The 24370-nt window shown below is 46.6% G+C and overlaps 2 protein-coding genes across 2 annotated transcripts; both read left to right on the top strand.

The window, feature by feature from the left end:
- Window positions 1–1729: 1729 nt before the first annotated feature.
- LOC132591130 (zinc finger protein 260-like) lies at window positions 1730–23661 on the top strand. Its single transcript, XM_060281407.1, has 4 exons — window positions 1730–1906; window positions 2189–2270; window positions 7115–8414; window positions 21498–23661. The coding sequence occupies exons 1-4, from the start codon at window positions 1730–1732 to the stop codon at window positions 22267–22269; spliced, it is 2331 nt and encodes a 776-aa protein (XP_060137390.1). The 3' UTR covers window positions 22270–23661.
- On the top strand, window positions 9793–18712 carry LOC132593076 (zinc finger protein 202-like). The gene is made up of 5 exons (XM_060282012.1): window positions 9793–10575; window positions 17022–17526; window positions 17716–17797; window positions 18023–18108; window positions 18459–18712. The coding sequence occupies exons 1-5, from the start codon at window positions 10433–10435 to the stop codon at window positions 18609–18611; spliced, it is 969 nt and encodes a 322-aa protein (XP_060137995.1). The 5' UTR covers window positions 9793–10432; the 3' UTR covers window positions 18612–18712.
- Window positions 23662–24370: the final 709 nt, after the last annotated feature.

Genomic DNA, 24370 nt, shown 5'->3' with positions numbered 1-24370 from the left:
TTCTTCCTGCTGTGCAGAGTCAAGCCTATGGAACTCCCTGCCCCAGGATACAGGGCTGGGACCAGTGCAGGGAGGAGGAGGGGCTCTGCTTGGCTTCAGGCGGGAGGGCTGAGCTCTTGTCTCCCCAGCGATGCTTCTGAATCGCTCTTGCACCCCAGTCCTGCTGATGTTCTGATGTTTGGGGTGCCCAGTGTGAGCCCCTGAAATGAGCCAGGAAATAAACTGGCCACCAAAGCAGCTGTTTTAATAGGGGAATTAGATGTGTTCTCAAGGTTGTGGGGATTCAGTGAGGAGGGGGGTCCTTGGATGCCCCCTTGGATAAAAGGAGGGGAGAGAAATGCCACGAATAAAGAGAGGGAACCCAGCCCCTCTGCATTTTGGAGTAGTCCGCCTAGAGGGCACTGCCATAGCCTCGTGGGATCCAGAGCGTGGGGGACCCTGGCCTTGTCCTCTCTGTCAGAGCTGGAAAGGGATCCTGCTAGTCACTGAGGTCATCTGAACCCCCCAGGAGAACCCCCAAGCATATCTGGCTGTGGGGGCGGGGCTAAGCTACATCACAGTATTTTTATTTTTATGATTATTCATTACCCACCCTTCACCGTAAGCTCCCAGATCAGCCGATAACATTAAAACTCAATAATAAAACACAATATTGCACTTCTTAGTGCTGTCCTTTGGTCTGGCTCACATGAACTTTGGCCTCACCCACTTGGGCCTCAGGGGGTTGGCCAGATCAGGATCTGACCCTCAGAAAAGAGAAAAAGGGATCCCACCCCAGCAGTCTGTTTGGAGGACATTTGAGTTCCACAGTGCTAGAAAACGAGACAGAAGCAGATAAGGAAAATGCCCTGAAATGGGGGTGGGAGGGAGAGCAACTCTTGAGGAACCCCACTCTAGCCTAGTGTCCACATTACACTTGGAACAAATGTAATGTGTAATGTTTCAAGTGTATCTGAAGAAGTGTGCATGCACACGAAAGCTCATACCAAAATAAAAACTTAGTTGGTCTTTAAGGTGCTACTGAAGGAATTTTTTTCTATTTTGCTTGGAACAAATGAGTTATTCTGACTTCATTCCTGGATGAACACACTGAAAGGCAGGAGCCACCAGCCTGATTCATCTCACAGAAACCCCTTCAATTGCCTCCACTTTTGGCCTGGTCACTTTCCCCCTAGGAGGGCGAGAGGATTTCTTCTTCTTCTCCCTTCTTCCTTTCATTCTTCAAGAAAGCTCAGAGTCTGGCCTGTGGTGCAGTCCAGCCCTGGTTCCTAGCACGACTCATCCACACTCATCCAAGACTCAGAGGACCACCTTCTTCTGCTGACTGTGTGCCAATTTCATAACAAAACAATCTATTTCCTTTGCAGTATTTTCCAGCACCTCTAAATCAGACAGACAAAACTTGGACAAAGAAAAACTGGATTCCTTTCTACAGATGGATGAGCAAGACTTGGCTGGCCCTGAAGCATCTGGCCCATACATCCACACTTAATAGAGAACTTTTTTTCTGCTCCTGATAGTGCAAATTTTATAACAGAACAATGAATTTGCTTTGTATAATTTGCCAGCACATCTCATTCAGAATTTGACAGGTGAAAAGGGGGATTCCTTACATTCTCTTGGAAGCTTCCTGAGAGCACAGATGGATGAGCAAGACCCAGCTGGCCCTGAAGCAGGAAGAAGCCATATTATGGAAACTGGGAGCAGTGGGGGATTCTGGGACAACTCCATGCAGGAGATCCTGTATAAGGAGGACACCCTCCACTCAGAGGTGCAGAGTCAGCAGTTGAGGCGGTTCCGCTGCAAGGAGGCCAAAGGACCCCGAGAGGTTTGCAGCCGGTTCTACCACCTTGACCGTCAGTGGCTGAAGCCGGAAAGGCACACAAAAGCTGAGATGCTGGACCTGGTGATCTTGGAGCAGTTCCTGGCTGTCCTTCCCCCGGAGATGGAGAGCTGGGTGAGGGAATGCGGAGCAGAGACCAGTTCCCAGGCAGTGGCTCTGGCCGAAGGGTTCCTCCTGAGTCAGGCAGAGGAGAGGAAGCAGGTGAGAGAGACTTTCCTCTGGATACTCCCAAGGGGCTCCAAACAGGAGGGAGAAGATCCTAAAAAACTCTCCTAATTGCTCATCCTTTTTCCTTTTCTAACCCTTCCTCACATTCTCACTTACAAATTCTTGTTGCTCTTTCAGGAAAGGGACCTGTCTGCAGAAATGGGTCCTGATTCATCTGAGGCAGAGATGACTTTGCTGGACACCAGAGAGAGGCCGCTGGGTGAGGACGGAGTTTTTTCTCAGTCACATTCTGGCGATTCTCAAACTACTGTACTCTGGGGGTTATTTCAGTACCGTGTTTTTCGCTCCATAGGACGCACTTTTTTCCTCCTCAAGAGTAAGGGGAAATCTCTGTGCGTCCTATAGAGCGAATGACATGGCTCCGGCAGCAGGATCCCTCGGCTGCCGCTGCAGTCCACGCAGAGGGATGCCTCTGCCGCTGAGCCAGTGCCTCTCCCAACTGCAGGCTCCGATCCCTGCTCTTGCTAGTCGCCCCCACTGCCTCTGCCGCTGCCCACCTTTGCCGCTAGTTAGAGCAGGGATCAGAGGCACTGTTGAGAGAGGCGCTGCGCCTCTCCCGACCACAGCTCTTTTGCGAGCGACGGGCGGTGGCGGGTGGGGGGAGGAATGAGCAGCCCCGGAAGGCAGGCGCGCGCCAAAGAGGCTGTCACTCTGCTTGCAAAAGCAACAGTTTCTCCCGGGCTGAGCTGCCTGCCTTCCATTGGAAAGCAGGCATGGAAGGCAGGAGGAGCGCTTTTGGGGTGCCTCCCTCCCCCCCTGCTGCCGGTTACCAAGCCTACTCCGCTTGCTTTGCGGTGAGCTGGGAGGGGGGGTGGCAGACGGAGCTCCCGTCAGTCCGTCCCTTCTCCCAGCTCGCTGTACCAGCAAGAAAAGCAAGAGCCGCTTGGGCGCTGTGCGCGGCTCTCACTTTGCTTCCATCCACCCTTCCTTCCATCCTTACTTCCTTCCTCCCCCCTCTCTTTCTTTCTTTCTCTCTCTGACCCCTTCCTTCCTTCCTTCCTTCCTTCCTTCCTTCCTTCCTTCCTTCCTTCCTTCCTTCCTTCCTTCTCTCTCCCCTCCCTCCCTCCTTCCTTCCCTCTCTCTTTCCCCCTCTCTCTTTCACCCCTTCTTTCCTTGTTGTTGTTTAGTCGTTTAGTCGTGTCCGACTCTTCGTGACCCCATGGACCAGAGCACGCCAGGCACTCCTGTCTTCCACTGTCTCCCGCAGTTTGGTCAAACTCATGTTCGTAGCTTCGAGAACACTGTCCAACCATCTTGTCCTCTGTCGTCCCCTTCTCCTTGTGCCCTCCATCTTTCCCAACATCAAGGTCTTTTCCAAGGATTCTTCTCTTCTCATGAGGTGGCCAAAGTATTGGAGTCTCAGCTTCACGATCTGTCCTTCCAGTGAGCACTCAGGGCTGATTTCCTTCAGAATGGATAGGTTTGATCTTCTTGCAGTCCATGGGACTCTCAAGAGTCTCCTCCAGCACCATAATTCAAAAGCATCAATTCTTCGGCGATCAGCCTTCTTTATGGTCCAGCTCTTCTTTCCTTAGCATTTGCTAATCTCCACCCGCTGCTTCTTGTCTGCTTCTTGCTTAGGTATCTATTTCTGGACAGGATCACTTCAGATTCAGGTTTTTTTGGGGGGTTGGGTATTCACACTTGCAAAGCTAGCATGTGGGAGAGGAGGCTTTCTGAGAATCAGACTCTCCCTTATAGGGTAGTTTTGAATGGGCAGGGAGAATCGGCTGGTGGTGGTTGCTGCTGCTGTTGCTTTAGATATGGCATCTAAAACATTTGCCCCTACACCCTCCACCCCTGCAAGCCGAAGTGCTTGCACAAGGCACAATCCTGGCTCTGGGTCCCTTGAGAAAGGGGCCACATGCCCTGGTTTTGGTTCTCTCCATTTTGGTTTCTATCTGTTTCTCATCTCTCAGTCCTTTGCATCTCCACAAACTTATTTTTAAAGTCTTCATGAAATTTCTGAAGCATTTTATTGTGAATCCCGCCTTAATATACAGAACTTTTGGACTAGGGTATTTTTATCTTGGCTGCATGCAAGGTTTTCCCTGAGCATCTTGGTCTGACCATCCCTTCCCTGAAATCTCAAATTGTGCACCTGGCAGAAGGGGGCCGAGATAGCAAATGCTGCTGCATGCTAGCCCCACATTAGTTTCAAACAAACTCTGTGATTCCAAACAAACTGTGATTCCTGACTCCCCTCCCTCTGTCCCCTCCTGGATGGCTGATGCCCCCTCCTGCACCGCGCAAAAGCCAGAGCCTGAGCCTAGGACAATTCAAGAAAGCAAAACATTTTTTTTCTTCTTGTCCTCCTCTAAAAAACTAGGTGCATCCTATGGAGTGAAAAAATATGGTATTGGGAAGACACTTGTGGCCAAGAGGCCAAAGAAGAGATGTATTTAGACATAACTAAAATATAAAATGAGGACAAACTCCCAAATGCACCTCTGAGAGAAGCATCTTGCTCTCCTGTCTCCCCACTTCCCTTTGTCTCTCGCAGGTGAAAGAAGGATGCCGGCAAGACATCCATCTCTTCATCCTGGTGGAGGGGAAGCAGCGGCTGAGGAACCAGATCAGGTAGGGGGAAGGAGCCTTGGGGGGAGAGAGGCTGAGGGTGGGGGAGAGAGGGCGTTTCTGAGACATAACAAATCCCCCCCCCTCACTGCTTCTGTCAAAGCTGCCCTTAACAAAGGCTGAAAATGCCATTAATGAAGGTTTATGGACTGAGGATAATGAGTTGCCAATTCACCTTAACTCTGAATGTCACTAGCATTATTCGTTATAAATTGTCTTTAGGACATCTGGAGAGTCGTTCCATCTCAGAGCAACACACAGGGAGAGGAGAGAGGGGATTTTTCCATTTGGCAAACTGGATAAAGCATCTATAATCAAAATGTGCGGCAGACCAATCCCATTAAAACAATCCAGGCAGGAAGCAAAAGAGCACCGTGCAGGAAATAATCTTTATGCTGCCTAAGAAAAGGATATTTTTCTTTCAGGCTTCAGTTTCTTTTGAAGATGTCGCTGTTTCTTTCACGGCTGAGGAGTGGGCGTTGCTGGATCCTGCCCAGAGAGCTCTGCATCAGGAAGTCATGGAGGAGACTTGCAGGACCATGATCTCTCTTGGTAAAGTTCCCTGTTGGGTCATCATATCTCTTTTGGAATTTAATAGATATTTCTCTGGGACAAACCTCCCATATTTTGATGGATCCCAACGTTGCCCCCTAGAGCACCTGGGATTCTCACACCCCCACAGCTCAACTTGCATGGAGGGCTAGGGACTGTTTTGTCTGTGAATACAGTGGTACCTCGGGTTAAGAACTTAATTCATTCTGGAGGTCCGTTCTTAACCTGAAACTGTTCTTAACCTGAGACACCACTTTAGCTAATGGGGCCTCCCACTGTTGCCATGCCGCCGCTGCACAATTTCTGTTCTCATCCTGAAGCAAAGTTCTTAACCTGAGGTACTATTTCTGGGTTAGCGGAGTCTGTAACCTGAAGCGTCTGTAACTCGAGGTAACACTGTATTGTTCCTCTGCTTCTGCCTTTTTGCACAAGGATCAGGATGTGGGCAGGCTTTCTGGAAGTAGCTTCTGTCAGGTTTTTGTTTCTGTCCATTTTTTGGTGCAGCAAAGGAACTTTTTATAAAAAAGAATGATTTTTATTGAAAGTTTCCCACTTTTTCTGCCTGTGTATTAATTTTCAGCTCAGTCCTCAGTCTTTTCCACCTCCAATCATCCATAAATCTCTTCTGGCTTCAGAACAGCTTTCTTTCTTTCTTTCTTTCTTTCTTTCTTTCTTTCTTTCTTTCTTTCTTTCTTTCTTTCTTTCTTCATCCCTTCATACAGTTGTAAAGCTGTGGACTTTTCTTCATCTACTGCTGTCTCAGATGTTTCCCCAACAGATTCTGTCCATTCTCTCATCTGCAGTCTCTCTCAAACCTCTCCAGCCATTCTGCGCATGTCATCTCTTAGCTGTTGGTTATTGCATATCAAAAAAAATCAAAAGGTATTCATTGTCAGAGGTTCTTGCGACTACTCTAGAGTAATGACGCTCCACATGCTTGTCTTTAAACAGTTTTTATTTGTGCAGTCTATTTACAGTGAGACAGGTGTGTAAGACATGTCTACTCAGTCCAATGCAGAATCCGGCACTGAACCGCCCTGTGACTTCCTCCAACATAAGAGTCTCGGGACAGCAAACCTCCTTCCCCTCCTTCTCCTGCGTAATTCTGGAACCGGAGGAAAGGGTCTACGCTCCATGCTTTCCTTCTCCCCCCTTTCCCCCTCTCTTTGCTCCTCCCTCCCGTGTAGCCGGGGCTCTCCCGTGCTGCCAGAGCCCTGGCCCTCTCTCTCCACTTCCTGACTAGTTTCCTCAGCGCCCTCGCTACCATCACTGCTTGGGGAGGAGCTGCTTCTGATGCAAGGGGGAGGTTCTCTATACAGTCTCTCCCTTACAGTTATCTTTGCTATGATTTACTAATTATGATTTATTAGTTCTCCTCCTTTGATCGTCTCTGCTTCTCTTATAAAAAGTTACCATCAGTTTTCAGTCCATCCCACATAGGAAAAATAGAGATAGGAGATTTATGAACAGATTATTTTAGAAGTTAAAGGCAAAGTTTCAGAACTATGTATTCATTTTAATCTTTTGAAATCACCAGTAGTTAGAGCTTTTTGATCTGTTTTCCATACCCATTTAAGATTCTGTCATTACCCAGCAGTTTAATTCTCCCCTGGGTGCTAGGTAATTGGTAGACAGAGAATCCAATTCATATTCAAATAGACTTCTGACCTTGCAGATCGAGTTGGTTCAATGACTGAGCCAAAGAAAGTTCATCTCTCAAAATAACAGGCTTTTTGAATCTGAATTTCCCATAAATATGTCAGTGAATGTCAGTCAGGCAGTGATCTCTGCAGTAAGACTTCCCATCTAACTCAGTTCAGATCTTCCTTTATCACAAATGTTCATGAGCATTGTTCAAAAACTGGGAACTCCATTTCTTTCTTAGGCTCTGATCTGTTCCTCTCTTTGTTGCAGGTGGTGATGAATTAGAAATTAAGAACAAGGGACAACACAACAAAATCCACACAGTGGAGAAGCCATATCAAGATTTGGAGTGTGGAGAGAACTTACGTCAGAGCTCCCATCAAAGAAATCCTATTGGGAAGAAACCCTATCCGTGCTTGGAGTGTGGAAAGAGCTTCAGTCGGAAGGATAGTCTCACTTCCCATCAAAGAATTCATACAGGGGAGAAACTATATCAGTGCTTGGAATGTGAGAAGTTTTTTACTACAAGAAGAGACTTCCTTCGACATAAGAGCATTCACAGTGGGGAGAAACCCTATCAGTGCTTGGAATGTGGGAAGAGCTTCAATCACAGCTCAATTCTCAAAGCCCATAAAAGAATTCATACTGGGGAGAAGCCCTATTACTGCTTGGAATGTGGAAAAAGCTTCAGTCAGAGCTCCGGTCTCGCTTCTCATCTAATAATTCATACAGGGGAGAAACGATATAAGTGCTTGGAGTGTGGAAAGAGCTTCAGTCGGAAGGATAGTCTCACTTCCCATCAAAGAATTCATACAGGGGAGAAACTATATCAGTGCTTGGAATGTGAGAAGTTTTTTACTACAAGAAGAGACTTCCTTCGACATAAGAGAATTCACAGTGGGGAGAAACCCTATCAGTGCTTGGAATGTGGGAAGAGCTTCAATCACAGCCCAATTCTCAAAGCCCATAAAAGAATTCATACTGGGGAGAAGCCCTATCACTGCTTGGAATGTGGAAAAAGCTTCAGTCATCGCTCCGGTCTCACTTCTCATCTAACAATTCATACAGGGGAGAAACCATATAAGTGCTTGGAGTGTGGAAAGAGCTTCAGTCGGAAGGACAGTCTCACTTCCCATCAAAGAATTCATACAGGGGAGAAACTATATCAGTGCTTGGAATGTGAGAAGTTTTTTACTACAAGAAGAGACTTCCTTCGACATAAGAGAATTCACAGTGGGGAGAAACCATATCAATGCTTGGAATGTGGGAAGAGCTTCAGTCAGAGTTCTGCCCTCACTTCCCATCAAAGAATTCATACAGGGCAGAAACCATATCAGTGCTTGGAATGTGGGAAGAGCTTCAGTCAGAGGGCCAATGTCACTTCCCATCAAAGAATTCATACTGGGGAGAAGCCCTATCAATGCTTTGAGTGCGGAAAGAGTTTCACTTGGAATAGTAGTCTTACTTCCCATCAAAGAATTCATACAGGGGAGAAACTATATAAATGCTTGGAATGTGAGAAGAGCTTCATTCGGAAGAATAGTCTCACTTCCCACCAAAGAATTCATACAATGGAGAAACCTGAATAGTGCTTGGAATGTTGAAAGAGCTTCAACTAGAAGGAAATCTCACTTCCCATGAAAGAACTCACAGTGGGGGAAATCCTGGAGTTACTGTAGTAGCCTTGGGAGGAATCTTTAGGGTTGTCTAGTCTAACCCAACTGAAATGCATCTTCTTGATGTTTAGTCAGAATCTCATTTCTTCGTATGTTCTTTTGGGGTTACATGGTTCTTCACCTCCTTGTCAGTCGTGAGAATAACTGTGAGGGAGGTTAGGCCCCCCAAGGCTGCCCAGTGAGCTTCATGGCCAAGTAGGGATTTGAACCCAGATCTCCCTGAACCCAGATCTCCCAGGGTGTAGTCAAATACGCTAGGCAATATACTATACTGGCTCTGCCATGAGACTCTTAGAAATTGTTCATGTATTTGTTTCTGCTGAAAATTTGGGTGCTTTATTCTGGTGTTTTATATAAAGCTGTATACTCCTCTAACATAGTAATTAATGTAATAATAGTAAGTACAGTATTATAATAGATTTAAGGCAATGTTAGCTGGGGGGAGGGGGAGTTTTAAATTCTGGGGGTGAGTGATGATTGGCTGTGAGTTTGGAAGGGTTTTTAAGTAATTACAACATCAACATAACTATCAGGCCTTTGGCTAATTAAACTTTATCCTTTTAAGTTTCTTTGTGGGAGGGAAATATTGGTGTGTTTCATTTTAGTTTTTATTATGTAATTGGTGTTTCTATTTTGAATGTTAATGTTAATGCTGGGGACTGCCCTGGTATCTTCAAATGAAGGCAGTATACAAATTTAATAAATGAAAAATAAGGTAATCATAAATCATAAAGGAAAATTTAAAAATACTCTGAGGTGGCAGCTGGAATGAAGGGGCTCTTTGGTGGAAGACCCAGTCAAGACCCAGCTCACAGCTCCGTCCCTTGAATAGTCTGGGAAGGGCCACCATAGCTGGGAAGGGTACCTGCTTGGCATGCAGAAGGGCCCGGTCCCCGTCTGGCCTGCCAGCATCTCCCTCTGCCGTCCCTCCACCTCCCCCTTCCCTCTGGTCCTCCCCGTCCGAAGGGTTAAAAGCAGCTGACCCGCCTTCCTCCTAGAGAGGACGGGGAAATCCCGGGGGAGGGGGCGGGTCCTCCAGAGCGAAGGCCCCCCCCGCCCGAAAATCCTCTCGGGATCTGCTTGGGAGAGAGAAAGCGCCGAGACGGTGAGAGGGGCGCCTGGCATTCCAAGGGTTAAGAGGAGCGGAGCTGGGTTCCTAGAGCGGACGGGAAGTAGTGGGGAGGGGGCAGATTCTCCGGAGCCCAAGCCCCTCTCCCTCCCGGAAGTGGGGGATCTGCTCGCCTTGGCCGAGGCTGCCTCGCCGGGTGAGTCTCCTCTCTCTTCCCTAGAGGGCGCGGGGGGGGGGGGTGAAGTGGGGCAGAGTTGGCGCCCCCGGCAGAAGCGTCCAGAGGGCGCCCCCTAGTCAAGGGCTCCCCCCCTTTCCTCTCTCCGCCTCCCTGTAGGTGATTCGAGGGAAAGTCTCTCACTCCCCAAGAATCTTCCGGGGGGGGATATATAAAGGTTTTATGAGGGGTCCAGAGGCGAGGAATGGGAGTCTGGTTGGGAACGAGGAGGGGGCAGGCTGCCCCCCATCTGGAAACACCAAGGCCTCAGAGCAGCTCCTTCGTCTTGCTCCTGGGGGAGGCGGGGAGGGGTAACAGGACCCCCCCCCTTTCCTTGGGTAAAGCCAGGAGACCCGGCGAGGGGAAGCAGTCCCCCCCCCCCCGGAGACCCCTGGAAACTTACTCTTAGGGAGGGGACAAAGGAGGACCCCCCCTCTGCTGGGAGAAGCAGGATCGCTCTCCAAAGAGGAGAACAAACATGGTTCGCGGGTGAGGGGAGCTTTTTCTCCCCCCCCTTCAACGCCCGCCTTGTACCTCCCCTGTTTGCATAACTTAATAATACCGAAATAGAGACACGCAAGATCGATTCCCAAAAATCCCACTGCAAACACGGTTATGTCCCTGTGGAGATGGCAGGATCGAATCGGTGGCTCATGTCCCTCTTTACAAAGATTGGAGGACCGAGGTTGTTACCCCTCCCGGTTGCGGTCTCCATTCTCTTGGCAGATCAAGATGAACTGGTGACAGCAAAAGTTGCAAGGTTTTTAACCAGGTCAGGTAGAATAAGATCCATCATTTGACTATTGATCCTAACCCCCAAAATGTATTTCATGTCATCAACTTTTTACCTTTATCCTCTGTATACGGCATTTTATTTTATTGCTATGCCTGGTGGCTGATGCAAATAAAGATTGATTCATTCATTCATTCAACACCCACCTTGCCCCGCTCCCTTGTGGCCCCAATTCTCAACTCCTTCCCCGCCACCCTGTACTTCACTGACCACCCAAGCACAGCCCTCGGGGGTCATAGGATTGACATACAACCCCCCCCCTCTGTCTGTGCCCCTGGTGTGGGCATTCTTCACACCCCCAGCTACGGCCCTGGTGTGTGTGCTCAGCTCATGCATGGGGGGACCCCCCAAGTCCAGGGGGAGAGAGGCTCCTGCCCCCTTCCTCTCTGCACAGCCTGGTAGGTGGACCAGGGCACAGGACATCTGTCACTCTTTCCTTCCTTTGCATCCATAGCTTTGGGGAGGGAAGGAAAGGGCCTGAAAATAAACCCCCTCCATACTGAGGAATCCGGGCCATCTACGTTGTAGTTGGAGAGAAAGATTTATATGTAACATACAAAAAAGCGAGACCCATGCAGTAAATTGAGACTGTTGGAAGAGGGGAGGGGACAGAGAAAAGAAAGCACTTCTTAAAGGATGCCATATAGAGGAGGGAGAAAGGCGGGGGTTGGACTGGATGGCCCTTGTGGTCTCTTCCAACTCTATGATTCTATGATTCCTGCGGTGCAGAGTGAAGCCTATGGAACTCCCTGCCCCAGGAGGCAAGGCTGGAACCAGTGCAGGGAGGAGGAGAGGCTCTGCTTGGTTTCCGGTGCCAGGGCTGAGCTGTTGTCTCCCCAGTGATGCTGCTGAATCCCAGTTGCTGGAAGGAAGCACAGGGGGTGGGGTGGGAGAGAGGGGCTCTTGCACCCCAGCCCTACTGGGGGGGCTTCCTATTTAGGCCCCTGGGTTGCCCCTGTGAGAATCATAGGATCATGGATTCGTAGAGTTGGAAAGGAGTCCAAGTCATCTAGTCCAACCCCCTGCAATGCGAGAATCTCTTCTTCCATGAAGGTTTTAAGTGGTGTTTGGATGTTATATTTATACCCCACCCATCTGGCTGGGTTTCCTGAGCCACTGTGGGCGGCTTCCAATATATATACCATATATATAAATCATAATATATCAAACATTAAAAACTTACCTAAACAGGACTGCCTTCAGACTTCTTCTAAAATTTGTGTAGTTCTTTATCTCCTTGACATCTGATGGGAGGGTGTTCCACAGGGCAGGCACCACTACCGAGAAGGCCCTCTGCCTGTTTCCCTGTAACTCCGCTTCTCGCAGTGAGGGAACTGCCAGACTGCCCTCGGTGCTGGACCTCAGTGTCTGGGCAGAACGATGGGGGTAGAGATGGTCCTTCAGGTATACTGGGCCAAGGCCACTTTAGGGCTTTAAAGGTCAGCACCAACACTTTGAATTGTGCTAGGAAATGGACTGTGAGCCAATGAAGATCCTTTAGGACTGGTGTTATAAGGTCCCAGTGGCCACTCCCAGACACCAGTCTAGCTGCCGCATTCTGGATTAGTTGTAGTTTCCAGGACACCTTCAAAGGTAGCCCCACGTAGAGCGCATGGCAGTAGTCCAAGCAGGAGATAACCAGAGCATGCTTCACTCTAATGAGACAGTCTGCAGGCAGGGAGGGTCTCATCCTGTGTACCAGATGGAGCTGGTAGACAGCTGCCCTGGACACAGAATGGACCTGCATCTCCATGGACAGCTGTGAGTCCAAAATGACTCCTAGGCTGCACACCCAATTCTTCAGGGGCACAGTTGCCCCATTCAGGACCCCCAAAAACAGTACTTCTGTCTTGTCAGGATTCAACCTCAATCTGTTAGCCATCCTCCATTCTCCAACTGCCTCCAGAAACTCAGACAGGACCTTCATTGTATTCACTGGCTCTGATTTGAAAGAGAGGTAGAGCTGGGTATCATCCGCATACCGATGAACACCCAGCCCAAACCCGCTGATGATCTCTCCCAGCGACTGTATATAGATGTTAAAAAGCATGGGGGAGAGGATAGAACCCTGAGGCACCCCACAAGTGAGAGCCCAGGGGTCTGAACACTCATCCCCCAACTTGTCTTTGCATCCTTGATGGAACTGTCTCCTCATAAACAAAATCTGTGCCAACATTTTAAAAAACTGCACCAGAGTTTTTGAACTCCCATAGGTAGCTTCCAAATGCGAGAATTATCAGATTCAAGGCATCTCTCTTCATGTCTGTGAATGTGGGTTCAGGCGGAAACAAGTGGGAATGACAGAGGGATCAAACAGTATTTACCTGCCCTTGCCCCAAAGTTGAGCAGAAAGTGTCGTCAGAGCCACCCAACTCCCGTGTTGAATGCGTTACTTATCAGAAATGGCAAAAGTCAAGAGTTGGAGGAAGAAAAGGGGAAGTGGAAGGGTCTGGATATTTTGCTTGTGTTTGCAATGTGCGTCTGGGAAGAAATGAGGAAGGAGACAGATTTAGAATTTGCTTGGGTAGTGTCTGAGCAAGGGAGACCTCTTCTTTTTGTAATCTGCTAATTTGCAAAATGATGTAATCTCACTCTGCACATGCTCTTGGACCAAGAAGTTGTTTGTCAGTCATTATAAAAGGGTCCTCGGAAGAGGAATCGGGGGTCAGCCTTTGAGAATGATCTCGCTGATGCCGGCTGCAGTTTAATAAACCAGACCTTCCTCGGAAAGAACCCTTTTCTGTCTTTATTGACTAGGATAACCGGCTGCAACATTAATAGATAAGCCAAAAAGCACCTTCGTTCCTGTTATTTCATAAAATAACAGCCCTCCCAGCAGATGTCAAGGCAATAAACAACTATTTTACATTTAGAAGACAACTGAAGGCGTTCCCCTGTTTAGGGAAGGTTTTAATGTTTGATGCTGTACTGTTTTTAATATTCGGTTGGAAGCTGCCCAGAGTAGCTGGGGAAACCCAGCCAGATGGGCGGGGTATAAATAAATTATTATTATTATTATTATTATTATTATTATTATTATTATTATTAAATGAAAATCAACTAAATGAAAATAATAATAATAAATAATCCTGCCTCCTTCGCCTCAGCCTCCAGGCCACCATTCCCCTGCCAAATTCTCGCCACTCTTCACCATCTTGGCCTGGATTCAAGTCCCCTCAGATCCTCCTCCTGGGCTGCCATCATCATCATCACCATCATCATCATTTATTGCATTTATGGACCTCCCCATAACTCTCTCCGGCTGGCTCTGCTCCACTTGACCTCCATCTCTGAAGCGATTTCTGTTTTCTCTCCTTTAGGACAACCAAGTCCTTTCCAAACCAAGAGGAAAGGCTTCTTCTCTGCCTTTTCCCGCCTGGTCTCTGGGAATCCCCCCCCCCCAAACTGAATCTGTTTTCTTCCAAGCCTGAGCTTCTCTGACAGGTTTTGGTTTCCTCCATTTTGTCTCCTGACTGAAATTCCCTCAGAGGTTTTTCCCTCCATTTCTGCTTCTGCCCGACTCTCTCCTCTCCCTTCTCCTCACAGAACCATCTTTCCCTCACAAAATAGACAACTTTCTGTAGGAATTCATTCTCCTCATGGGTTATATTTCCTGCCCTGACTCTTCCACCATTTGAGGCAAACCCTCCAACTCTCTAGGACTCCTCTAGATATACAGTGGTGCCTCACTAGACGAATTTAATTCGTTCCACGGGTCTATTCTTATAACGAAAAATTTGTTTAGCGAATCCCATAGGAATGCATTGAATATTTTTTTAAAAAAAATTGCCGATAGGAACGCATTAATTGAATTTCAATGCATTCCTATGGGAAACCGCGATTCGCTAGACGAATTCTTCGTAAAACGAATTTGTCTAGCGAGGCAACCTCCGCTAGAAAAATCCTTTCTTTAAGCGAAAATTTTGTCTTACGGGGCGTTTGTTAAGCGAGGCACCACTGTATTTTCAACCACCACAGGTTGTTTCTTGGGTTTTGTATGAGGGAAACCTTCGACACTTGGAGACTAAGGGAGACGTTGAACGAATAAGAAAGGTTTTAGTTTAAAAACCATTTAAAACAAGTTGCAGTGACAGAAAGAAACTGAGTTTTGCTTTACTTGCTTTAGTTGCTCAGGGGCTTGGCCAGATCAGGATTTGGCCCTCAGAACAAAGAAAAAGGGATCCCACCCCAGGAGTCTGTCTGGAGATGTTGGCGATGCAAAGTGCTAGAAAAGTGCTAGCAGAAATGAAATGTGCCCTGAAATGGGGCTGGGAGGGAGAGCAACTCTTGAGGAGCCCAGGATTAGGACCCTCAATAGAGACTAGTGTCCACACTTGGAACAAATGATTCACTTGTCAATCACCATTCTGATTTTATCCCTGGGCTGAAAACACTGAGAGTCAGGAGCCACCAGGCAAATTCCTCTCACAGAAACCCCTTCATTTGCCTCCACTTTTGGCCTGGTCACTTTCCCCCTAGGAGGGCGAGAGGATTTCTTCTTCTTCCTTCTTCCTTCCTTTCATTCTTGGAGAAAGCTCAGAGTCTGGCCTGTGATGTAGTCATACTCTGGTTCCTAGCAAGTCTCATCCACACTTGCTGAGAGAACCTTTCTATCCTCCTGACAGCAGGTCAATTTTATAACAGAACAATATATTTCCTTTGTAGAATTTGCCAGCATCTCTCGCTCAGATGGACAGAACTTGACAGAGGACCAAGGGGTTCCTTCTGATCTTTTGGAGACTTACTGAGAGTGAAGAAAGCTGCTTGGAGAGGGGAAGGGGCAGAGAAAAGAAAGCGCTTCTTGGTGCGGTGCAGAGTCAAACCTATGGAACTCTCTGCCCCAGGAGGCAAGGCTGGAAGCAGTGCAGGGAGGAGGAGGGGCTCCTGGTGGCTTCATCTGCCGGCCTGAGCTCTTGTCTCCCCAGCGATGCTTCTGAATCCCAGTTGCTGGAAAGAAGCACAGGGGGATGGGCTCTTGTGTCCCAGTCCTGCTGGGGGGCTTCCCACTGAGGTCCCTGTGTGGCCCCTGTGAGAATCATAGGATCATGGAATCATAGAGTTGGAAGGGAGCATAAAAAAGACACCACGCTGAACCATTTCCACATAAATCCCAAGGAGATGCAAAAAAACCGGACAGCTACAAACCCCCAAGGCACATTCATCCCTGGGTGGACACACACATCCCTGGAGATGAAATCTAGCACCCTAGTACTTCTCATAGAATCATAGAGGTGGAAGAGACCACAAGGGCCATGCAGTCCAACCCCCTGCCAAGCAGGAAACACCATCAAAGCATTCTTGACATATGCCTGTCAAGCCTCTGCTTAAAGACCTCCAAAGGAGGAGACTCCACCACATTCCTTGGCAGCAAATTCCACTGTCGAAGAGCTCTTACTGTCAGGAAGTTCTTCCTAATGTTTAGGTGGAATCTTCTTTCTTGTAGCTTGAATCCATTGCTCTGTGTCCGCTTCTCTGGAGCAGCAGAAAACAACCTTTCTTCCTCCTCTATATGATATCCTTTAATATATTTGACCATGGCTATCATATCACCCCTTAACCTTCTCTTCTCCAGGCTAAACATACCCAGCTCCCTAAGCCGTTCCTCATAAGGCATCGTTTCCAGGCCTTTGACCATTTTGGTTGCCCTCCTCTGGACACGTTCCAGCTTGTCAGTATCCTTCTTGAACTGTGGTGCCCAGAACTGGACACAGTACTCCAGGTGAGGTCTGACCAGAGCAGAATACAGTGGTACTATTACTTCCCCTGATCTAGATGCTATACTCCTATTGATGCAGCCCAGAATTGCATTGGCTTTTTAAGCTGCTGCATCACACTGTTGACTCATGTCAAGTTTGTGGTCTACCAAGACTCCTAGATCCTTTTCACATGTACTGCTCTCAAGCCAGGTGTCACCCATCCTATATTTATGCCTTTCATTTTTTTTTGCCCAAGTGTAGTACTTTACATTTCTCCCTGTTAAAATTCATCTTGCAGGTAGGTAGCCGTGTTGGTCTGGGTCGAAGTAAAATAAAAAAATTCCTTCAGTAGCACCTTAAAGACCAACTAAGTTTTTATTTTGGTATGAGCTTTGGTATGAGTTTTTATTTTGGCATGCACACGGAAGCTCATACCAAAATAAAAATTTCATCTTGTTTGCTTTGGCCCAGGTGTCTAATCTGTTAAGGTCATTTTGAAGGGATGTTGTCTTATTCAACATCTTTATAAACGACTTGGATGATGGGCTTGAGGGCATCCTGATCAAGTTTGCAGATGACACCAAATTGGGAAGGGTGGCTAATACCCCAGAGGACAGGATCACATTTTTTCTTAAAGAAAGCTCAGACTCATCTCCGCTTACTCAGGGAACAACCTTCTTCTCCTTCCCGTGTATCAGTTTTAGAACAGAACAATGTCTTTGTTTGTAGAATTTGCCAGCACCTCTCGTTCAGACGGACAGAACTTAGAAGAGGACCAAGGGGTTCCTTCGGATCTTTTGTGGACTTCCTGAGAGTGAAGATGGATGAGCAAGACTCAACTGCCCCTGGAGCAAGAAGAGGCCAGGGCATTGATAATGGGAGCACTGGGGGATTCTGGGAAAGCTCTGGGCAGAAGAGCCTGGGAGAGGAGGACACCCTTCGCTCAGAGGTCCAGAGCCACCAGTTCAGGCAGTTCTGCTTCCAGGAGGCCAAAGGACCCCGTGAGGTTTGCAGCCGACTCCACCACTTTTGCCACCAGTGGCTGAAGCCAGAAAGGTACACAAAAGCTGAGATGCTGGACCTGGTGATCTTGGAGCAGTTCTTGGCTGTCCTTCCACTGGAGATGGAGAGCTGGGTGAGGGAATGCGGAGCAGAAACCAGTTCTCAGGCAGTGGCCCTGGCTGAAGGTTTTCTCCTGAGTCAGGCAGAGGAGAGGAATCAGATGGAGAAGCAGGTGAGAGAGACTTTCCTCTGGATACTCCCAAAGGGCTCCAAACAAGAGGGAGAACATCCCCAAATGCTAAAAAAAATGGGCCATCCTTTTTCAGAAAGGAATGAGATCAAATATCCCTATAATTTTGCCTCTGCCATTCCTTTTCGAATAGTTCTTTTTATTTCTTTTGAATCCTTGTTGCTCTTTCAGGGAAAGGATCTGTGTGCAGAAACGGGTCCTGATTCCTCTGAGGCAGAGAGGACTTCGCTGGACACCAGAGAGAGGCCGCTGGGTAAGGAGGAAGGAGTTTTTCCTCTGTGTGGTCACATCCTGTTATTCTCAAAATAATCTGTGGGTTCTTTCAGTATTTTGGGGAAGACACTTGAGGCCAAGAGCCCAACGGAGAGGAGATGTATTTAGACATAATTAAAATATAAAATGAGGACAAACTCCCAAATGCACCTCTGAGAGAAGCATCATGCACTCCTGTCTCCTCACTTCCCTTTGTCTCTCGCAGGTGAAAGAAGGATGCTGGCAAGACCTCCTCATCCATCTCTTCATCATCCTGGTGGAGGGGAAGCAGCGGCTGAGGAACCGGATCAGGTAGGGGGAAGGAGCCTTGGGGGGAGAGAGGCTGAGGGGTGGGGGAGACAGGGCATTTCTGGGGGCAAATGAATCTCTCTTCTGCTCTTTTTTCTTCTGTGAAATCTGGAAAACTGGCATGGTTGCACAGACAGAATGATTTGAAGAAATCAACGTGCAGCTCCACCCATTTTCATTAAAATTCATACCCATCATTAAAAAATAGTATGAAAGAATCCCAAAACATTAAATTATGCATCCACAGTCAAAATGTGCAGCAGACAAATCCAATTAATACAACACAGGCAGAAAGAGCAATGTGCAGTAAATAATCTTTATGTTGTGTAAGAGAAGGACCTTTTTTCTTTTAGGGTCCAGTTTGTTTTGAAGATGTCGCTGTTTGTTTCACGGCTGAGGAGTGGGCGTTGCTGGATCCTGCCCAGAGAGCTCTGCATCAGGAAGTCATGGAGGAGACTTGTAGGATCATGAACTCTCCCGGTAAGATAAAAAAATTCCTTCAGTAGCACCTTAAAGACCAACTAAGTTTTTATTTTGGTATGAGCTTTCGTGTGCATGCACACTTCTTCAGATACAGTGAAATGGAAGTTTCCAGGCACTTCAGATACAGTGAAACTTCCATTTCACTGTATCTGAAGAAGTGTGCATGCACACGAAAGCTCATACCAAAATAAAAACTTAGTTGGTCTTTAAGGTGCTACTGAAGGAATTTTTTTATTTTACTTCGATCCAGACCAACACGGCTACCTACCTGTCTCCCGGTAAGGTTCCCTGTTTGGTCATAGTACTTGTTTTGAAATTCAATCAATATTTTTCTGTCACAAACCTCTCAGATTTTGATGGATCTCAACATTGCCACCTAGAGTGTCAGGAGATGTGTGTTTACCTGAATTCATGATATGGTTTATCTCTATACTGTATAATATTGACATAACTCTAATAGGACACCAGAGCCGCCATGGTGTCCTGACGGAAGCCTTATTCCCACATCCTGAAAGGCATTCAGGAATATCCTGAGTTCACACACATCAGACATTATTAACACATGCAAATATAGGGTTGCTCAGTGCAGGATTCTCAGCTCCCCAGTGGGATCCACCCACCCCATGTCAAGGGGATTTAAAGGCAGGTTGGAGACAGAGATTTCTAGGTTCAGAGCATTGCTCACGATCACAAGTCTTTCGCCTTTTTGTTAATGGAAACAGGATGACCAAAGATGGGCAAGGTGAGAAAGAGGCAGGAAGATCTCGAAGGAATTAGGGAAATGGTAGGAATCACTGTCCCCTCTCCTACTGTCGGCTGGACTGAGGAGAAATGGTGGGGGCTGCCCCCTTCTCCTGAACCTTCCCATGGGCAGGAGGGCAGTGTAGATTTAGAACCGTGGTTTGCAGATGGTCATAGTTCAGAGGCTGCAGAGGGGAGAAGCTGGGAAATAGTGGAAGAGGAACAGCAGGAAGAAGAAACACCAGAGGAGGGACAGCTGACAGACTCAGTGTCTTTGGAGAGCATTCTTGTCCCCCTTCTCCCAGGACCAGGCGAGCATTGAGGGTAGGAGAACAAGCATTGGTTTGCAAGCATTGAGTATTGTATTGTCTTTATCTCTTGTAGAAAGTATTTCCCACTTTTGTAAAGAATTCTTTCTCATTCCTTATTAACTTGTTAGATATATCCAATTTCTTCCCTTCCCTTATTTTCCTCTGATATGCACTTTGCTGAGTAAAATAGCCTCTTAAAACTGCCTTGCTTGCGTCCCAAACACCTTGGTTGCAATTAAGTTCAAAGTAATCTTTAATATTTTTCTTGCCTTTCTCTATCATATCTTTATAATTCAGTATGTCTTAACTTAGTCTCTAACTTTTATGTGTTAAGTTTTCTCCTTGGAATATAACTAGCATGAATTGTGGTCTGAGAGTGATTTAATGCTCCTTTTCAACACAAGACCTCTGTGTTGTCTTTTTTCCACAGCTCAATTTCCTTTCATCCTTATAGCTGATATCCTTCAAGTTAGATTACATTCCAAATCCTCTGTCTTTATTTCTTTTCCCTGTTATTTTATAAAAAGTGGAGGGTGGGGGGTTGGCTCTATATTTCCATCATAGTCCATTCAAACACTAGAGCTTCCCCCCTTCCCTTCTTCCTTTCAAATCACATGGACTCTCTGTTGTTGTATTTTAATCTTCGTGTTACTCCAATTTATTCCATCCTCACTCATGTATATGTATATGTATTTAAACTTGCATTCCGGAGAGGGTTGCCGAATTGTAAAAGTAAAGAAAGAAACTCAAAGTAAACAGCCATGGGATTCTCTCCCCCCCATCTCTCACACAGAATGAAATCTTATCTCAGCTCAAACCTTAAATCCATGCAGCTGAATGTACCACAGATTGTAGTTGCATCTCCTCCAGCACATGCCTTTACTTTAATTGTCAATTAACTTCCAATTCGTAGGATGACCTCTGCATCCAGAAACGGAGTCGGGGTGTGGGTGGTTTGCAGCAGACCCAGTGCTCCAGCCCCCAGTGCCTTGGCTGTTCTTGCATTTCATGGGGAAGTATGTGCCAGACGACAGGGCCCGTTCCTCCTCTGCCCTGAGAGGAATCCAGAGAATGCTTTAACCGACACCATTCTCTTTATCTGCATCTCCCTGTCATGTCAAAGGAGTCGTCCATTCCTGGTGCTGACGGGAAATAAACTGAATGCAGTTAAGAATCAATAGGAATGTTTACTGGGGTGGATGTACCATCTCCCGTCTTCAGTCACAGAAAAGACAAGGAGAATGTCACCTTCTTGACATTAGACATCTCTGATCTGGGATCTGGCAGAATGGGAGTTAACACCAGGAGATCTCCCAGTATCAAAGGGGCTCTTCCATGGAAGTTGGAGCAACCTTGTTTTCTGCTGCTGCTCTGGAGAGGAGGACCCAAGCCCAGTGGCTTCAGCTGCCTCCCTCTTTCACTTCTGCTTGACTGCCCCCCCACCCCAATCCAGCCTGCTCCTCTTGGTTGTAGTCAGTCATGTCCAGGACATTGTATGATCAGGAAAACAAAATCCATCCCAGAAAAGAGCCAGACTTTTCAAAACTCAGGTTGCCGTAAAGATGTCTGTGGATGGCAGTCAAGAAGGCAGTGAAACTTTTATTAAGATTTCCCATCTAACCCCTTTCAGTTCTTCCTCTCTCACAAGCGCTAATGAGCATTGTTCAATAATTGGGGGCTTCATATAATCCTGATGCTCTAATCCACCTCTCTCTTTGTTTCAGGTGGTGATGAATTGGAAATGAAGAACAAAGGAAACCATGAGAAAATCCACACAGTGCAGAAGCCATATCAGTCTTTGGAATGTGAAGATAACTTCCCTAACAGCTCTGATTCCATGTCTTATCAAAATCCCATTGGGAATAAACCCTATCAGTGCTTGGCTTGTGGAAAGAGCTTCAGTAGAAAGGACAATCTCACTTGCCATCAAAGAATTCATACAGGGCAGAAACCATACCAGTGCTTGGATTGTGGAAAGAGCTTCAGTAGAAAGGACAATCTCACTTGCCATCAAAGAATTCATACAGGGTTGAAACCATATCAGTGCTTGGATTGTGGAAAGAGCTTCAGTCAGGGCTCCTCTCTCACTTCCCATCAAACAATTCATACAGGGCAGAAACCCTATCAGTGCTTGCATTGTGGAAAGAGCTTCGACAGGAAGGACCGTCTCACTTCCCATCAAAGAATTCATACAGGAGAGAAACCCTATCAGTGCTTGAAATGTGAAAAGAGCTTCAGTTGCAGCTCCTATCTCACTTCCCATCAAACAATTCATACAGGGCAGAAACCCTATCAGTGCTTGCAATGTGCAAAGAGCTTCGACAGGAAGGACCGTCTCACTTCCCATCAAAGAACTCATACAGGAGAGAAGCCCTATCAATGCTTGAAATGTGGAAAGAGCTTCAGTTCCAGCTCCAGTCTCACTTCCCATCTAATAATCCATACAAGGCAGAAACCCTATCAGTGTTTAGAATGTGGAAACAGCTTCAGTCGGAATATTGATCTCACTTCCCATCAAAGAATTCATACAGGGGAGAAACCATATCACTGTTCGGAATGTGGAAAGAGCTTCAGTTGGAAGATATATTTGTCTTACCATCAAAGAATTCATAGAGGGGAGAAACCCTAAGAATGCTTGGAATGTGGAAAGAGCTTCACCCACAAGAAAACTCTCTATTCCCACAGAATAATTCATACAGGGCAGAAACTTAGAATGCATGATGGGCATTACTGCAAGGAAAGCGCTCCTGTGGCATCAGAGAATTCTCAATGGGGGGGGAACTATTTCAATGCCAAGAGTATGGAAAAAGCTTCACCTTGAAGCAAACACTCACTTCCCATCAAAGAATTCATATGATGGAGAAACCCGGACAGTGCTTGAAATGTAGAAAGAGCTTCACCTGGAATAAAAGTTTCACTTCCCATCAAATAACTTGCAACGGGGAATATAATAGAATTATAGATTCTAGTGTTGGAGGGGATGCAGAGGGTCATCTAATCCAACTCCCTGGCAGTGTTGTGAGGTAGTGCCTGGTCCTCAAGGTCGCTCAGTGATCTTCATGGCTAAGAAGGGATTTTAGTAGGAGTAGTAGGAGAGTAGTTGTTGCCTCTAACAAAGGAATTAATGTAATAATAGTAAGTACAGTATTAGAATAGATTGAAGGTAATGTTAGCTGCTAGGGAGGGGGATGGCCAGTTTGGGATGCTGGGGGTGATTCATGATTGGTGGAGAATTTGAAAGAATGACCTTAGACTGATTTAACATTCAATTTCCTTTTAAATGCAGTTATGGGAGGTGGGTTATTTGTTTGCTTCATTTTTTCTGGTTTTTATTCTGTATTCTGTGTTTTATTTTGTATTTTAATGCTGGAAACCGTCCTGAGATTTTCAGTTGAAAGCAGTATAGCAGATTAATAGATCGTATAAAAGAAAGTAATCATAAACAAGAAATGAAACATCAAAAAATACACAACCAAACCCAGCAATTTCCACACAAATCACAGCAACGACTAAAAACAGATACAAACTACCCCAGCTGCACATCCAGTGGTCAGATGGGAAAAGGCCTGCAAGGCAGGGAGCAGGTCTTCCAGGACTCAAAGCAGCCAAGATGGTCTCTGGCCTCTTCAGGAGAGACCCTTGGAGGTTGGAGAGCGAGAGGGAATTGTCAACCAGGGTTGGTTGGATCGGGAGGAGAAGAGAGGAACAGCATAAGAATGGCTATTGTTACAGTAGTAATAAAGAAACAAAAAAAGGAACAGGAACACTTGAAATTATATGTACACAAACTTAGCCTCAACTTGTTTATTTCTAATAAATCAGTTGTATTCCACCAAATGCCTCATTCTTTGCTACGTTTTTTTCTTTTTTTAAATCGAACTGCTGTTAAGCAATGGCTGAATCTGCAAAGTAACTGCTAGGCCGGTGATGGCGAACCTATGACACGCGTGTCAGCACTGACACGCGGTAGCCATTTCAGTGACACGCGGCACGTGGCGGGATCTTCGACCTTACACTTCTACATCACTATTATTACCCCCATCTCCCACTTTTAATACATAGACTCCCCCCTTCATTTTATACACCAAATCCCCCCTACTCATCTCCTCCTTATCATCCTCACCTACCCCACTTCTCACCCCCCCCCACTCCCACTTTTGTCACTGTTGTTTGACTGCTGGTTGTCCTGCCTTTAAATTGAAACCTGCTTGTCTGACTGTTTTTGAGAGGGGAGCCTTTTCCCTCCCCCTTCCCCACCCCCTTTTTCTTTAAAGTAATAATAATAATTAAAATACTGCGGTTGAAGGCTGGGTGGAACAAAGCCGGGAAGCTGTTAAAAATCTGGGAGACTGAAGCAGGAGACCACGGTGGGCGCAAAAAACAAAACAAAACTGCAAGGGGAAGAGGGGGTCAACCCCAATGCATTTTAAACCTCTCGAGTGGGAGTGAGGGGAGAGGTGGGCTGAAGAGGGCCACGAGGAGGCACAGGCCCAACCCAAGCCCACCTCCCCAGCGGCAGACCTATTGGAGTATGGCCTGAGGAAAGACCTCTGGGTTTTGCCTTATTTTCCCCCCTTTTTAAATATTTTTTTTAAAAAAAATTAAAAATAAGTTAAATAATTAGTTTTTGGTTTATTAAATACAGTTATATATTACAATTATACATTTTTGTTATTTAAACTATAAATATTGTGAAATTATGGGGTTTTTTTCTCGACACACCACCCAAG

Source organism: Zootoca vivipara, chromosome 13 (genome assembly GCF_963506605.1).
Source record: "Zootoca vivipara chromosome 13, rZooViv1.1, whole genome shotgun sequence".
Taxonomy (NCBI): Eukaryota; Metazoa; Chordata; class Lepidosauria; order Squamata; family Lacertidae; genus Zootoca; species Zootoca vivipara.
This window is presented reverse-complemented; position numbering and strand designations above follow the sequence as displayed.

Coding starts and splice junctions, on each gene's coding strand:
- LOC132593076 (XM_060282012.1), top strand. CDS start 10,433: ATGGCAGGATCGAATCGGTGGCTCATGTCCCTCTTTACAAAGATTGGA. Junction 17,527..17,715: donor GGAATCAGATGGAGAAGCAG/GTGAGAGAGACT, acceptor TTGCTCTTTCAG/GGAAAGGATCTGTGTGCAGA. Junction 17,798..18,022: donor CACCAGAGAGAGGCCGCTGG/GTAAGGAGGAAG, acceptor TGTCTCTCGCAG/GTGAAAGAAGGATGCTGGCA.
- LOC132591130 (XM_060281407.1), top strand. CDS start 1,730: ATGCAGGAGATCCTGTATAAGGAGGACACCCTCCACTCAGAGGTGCAG. Junction 1,907..2,188: donor AAGCTGAGATGCTGGACCTG/GTGATCTTGGAG, acceptor TTGCTCTTTCAG/GAAAGGGACCTGTCTGCAGA. Junction 8,415..21,497: donor TCCCACCAAAGAATTCATAC/AATGGAGAAACC, acceptor TCAAAATCCCAT/TGGGAATAAACCCTATCAGT.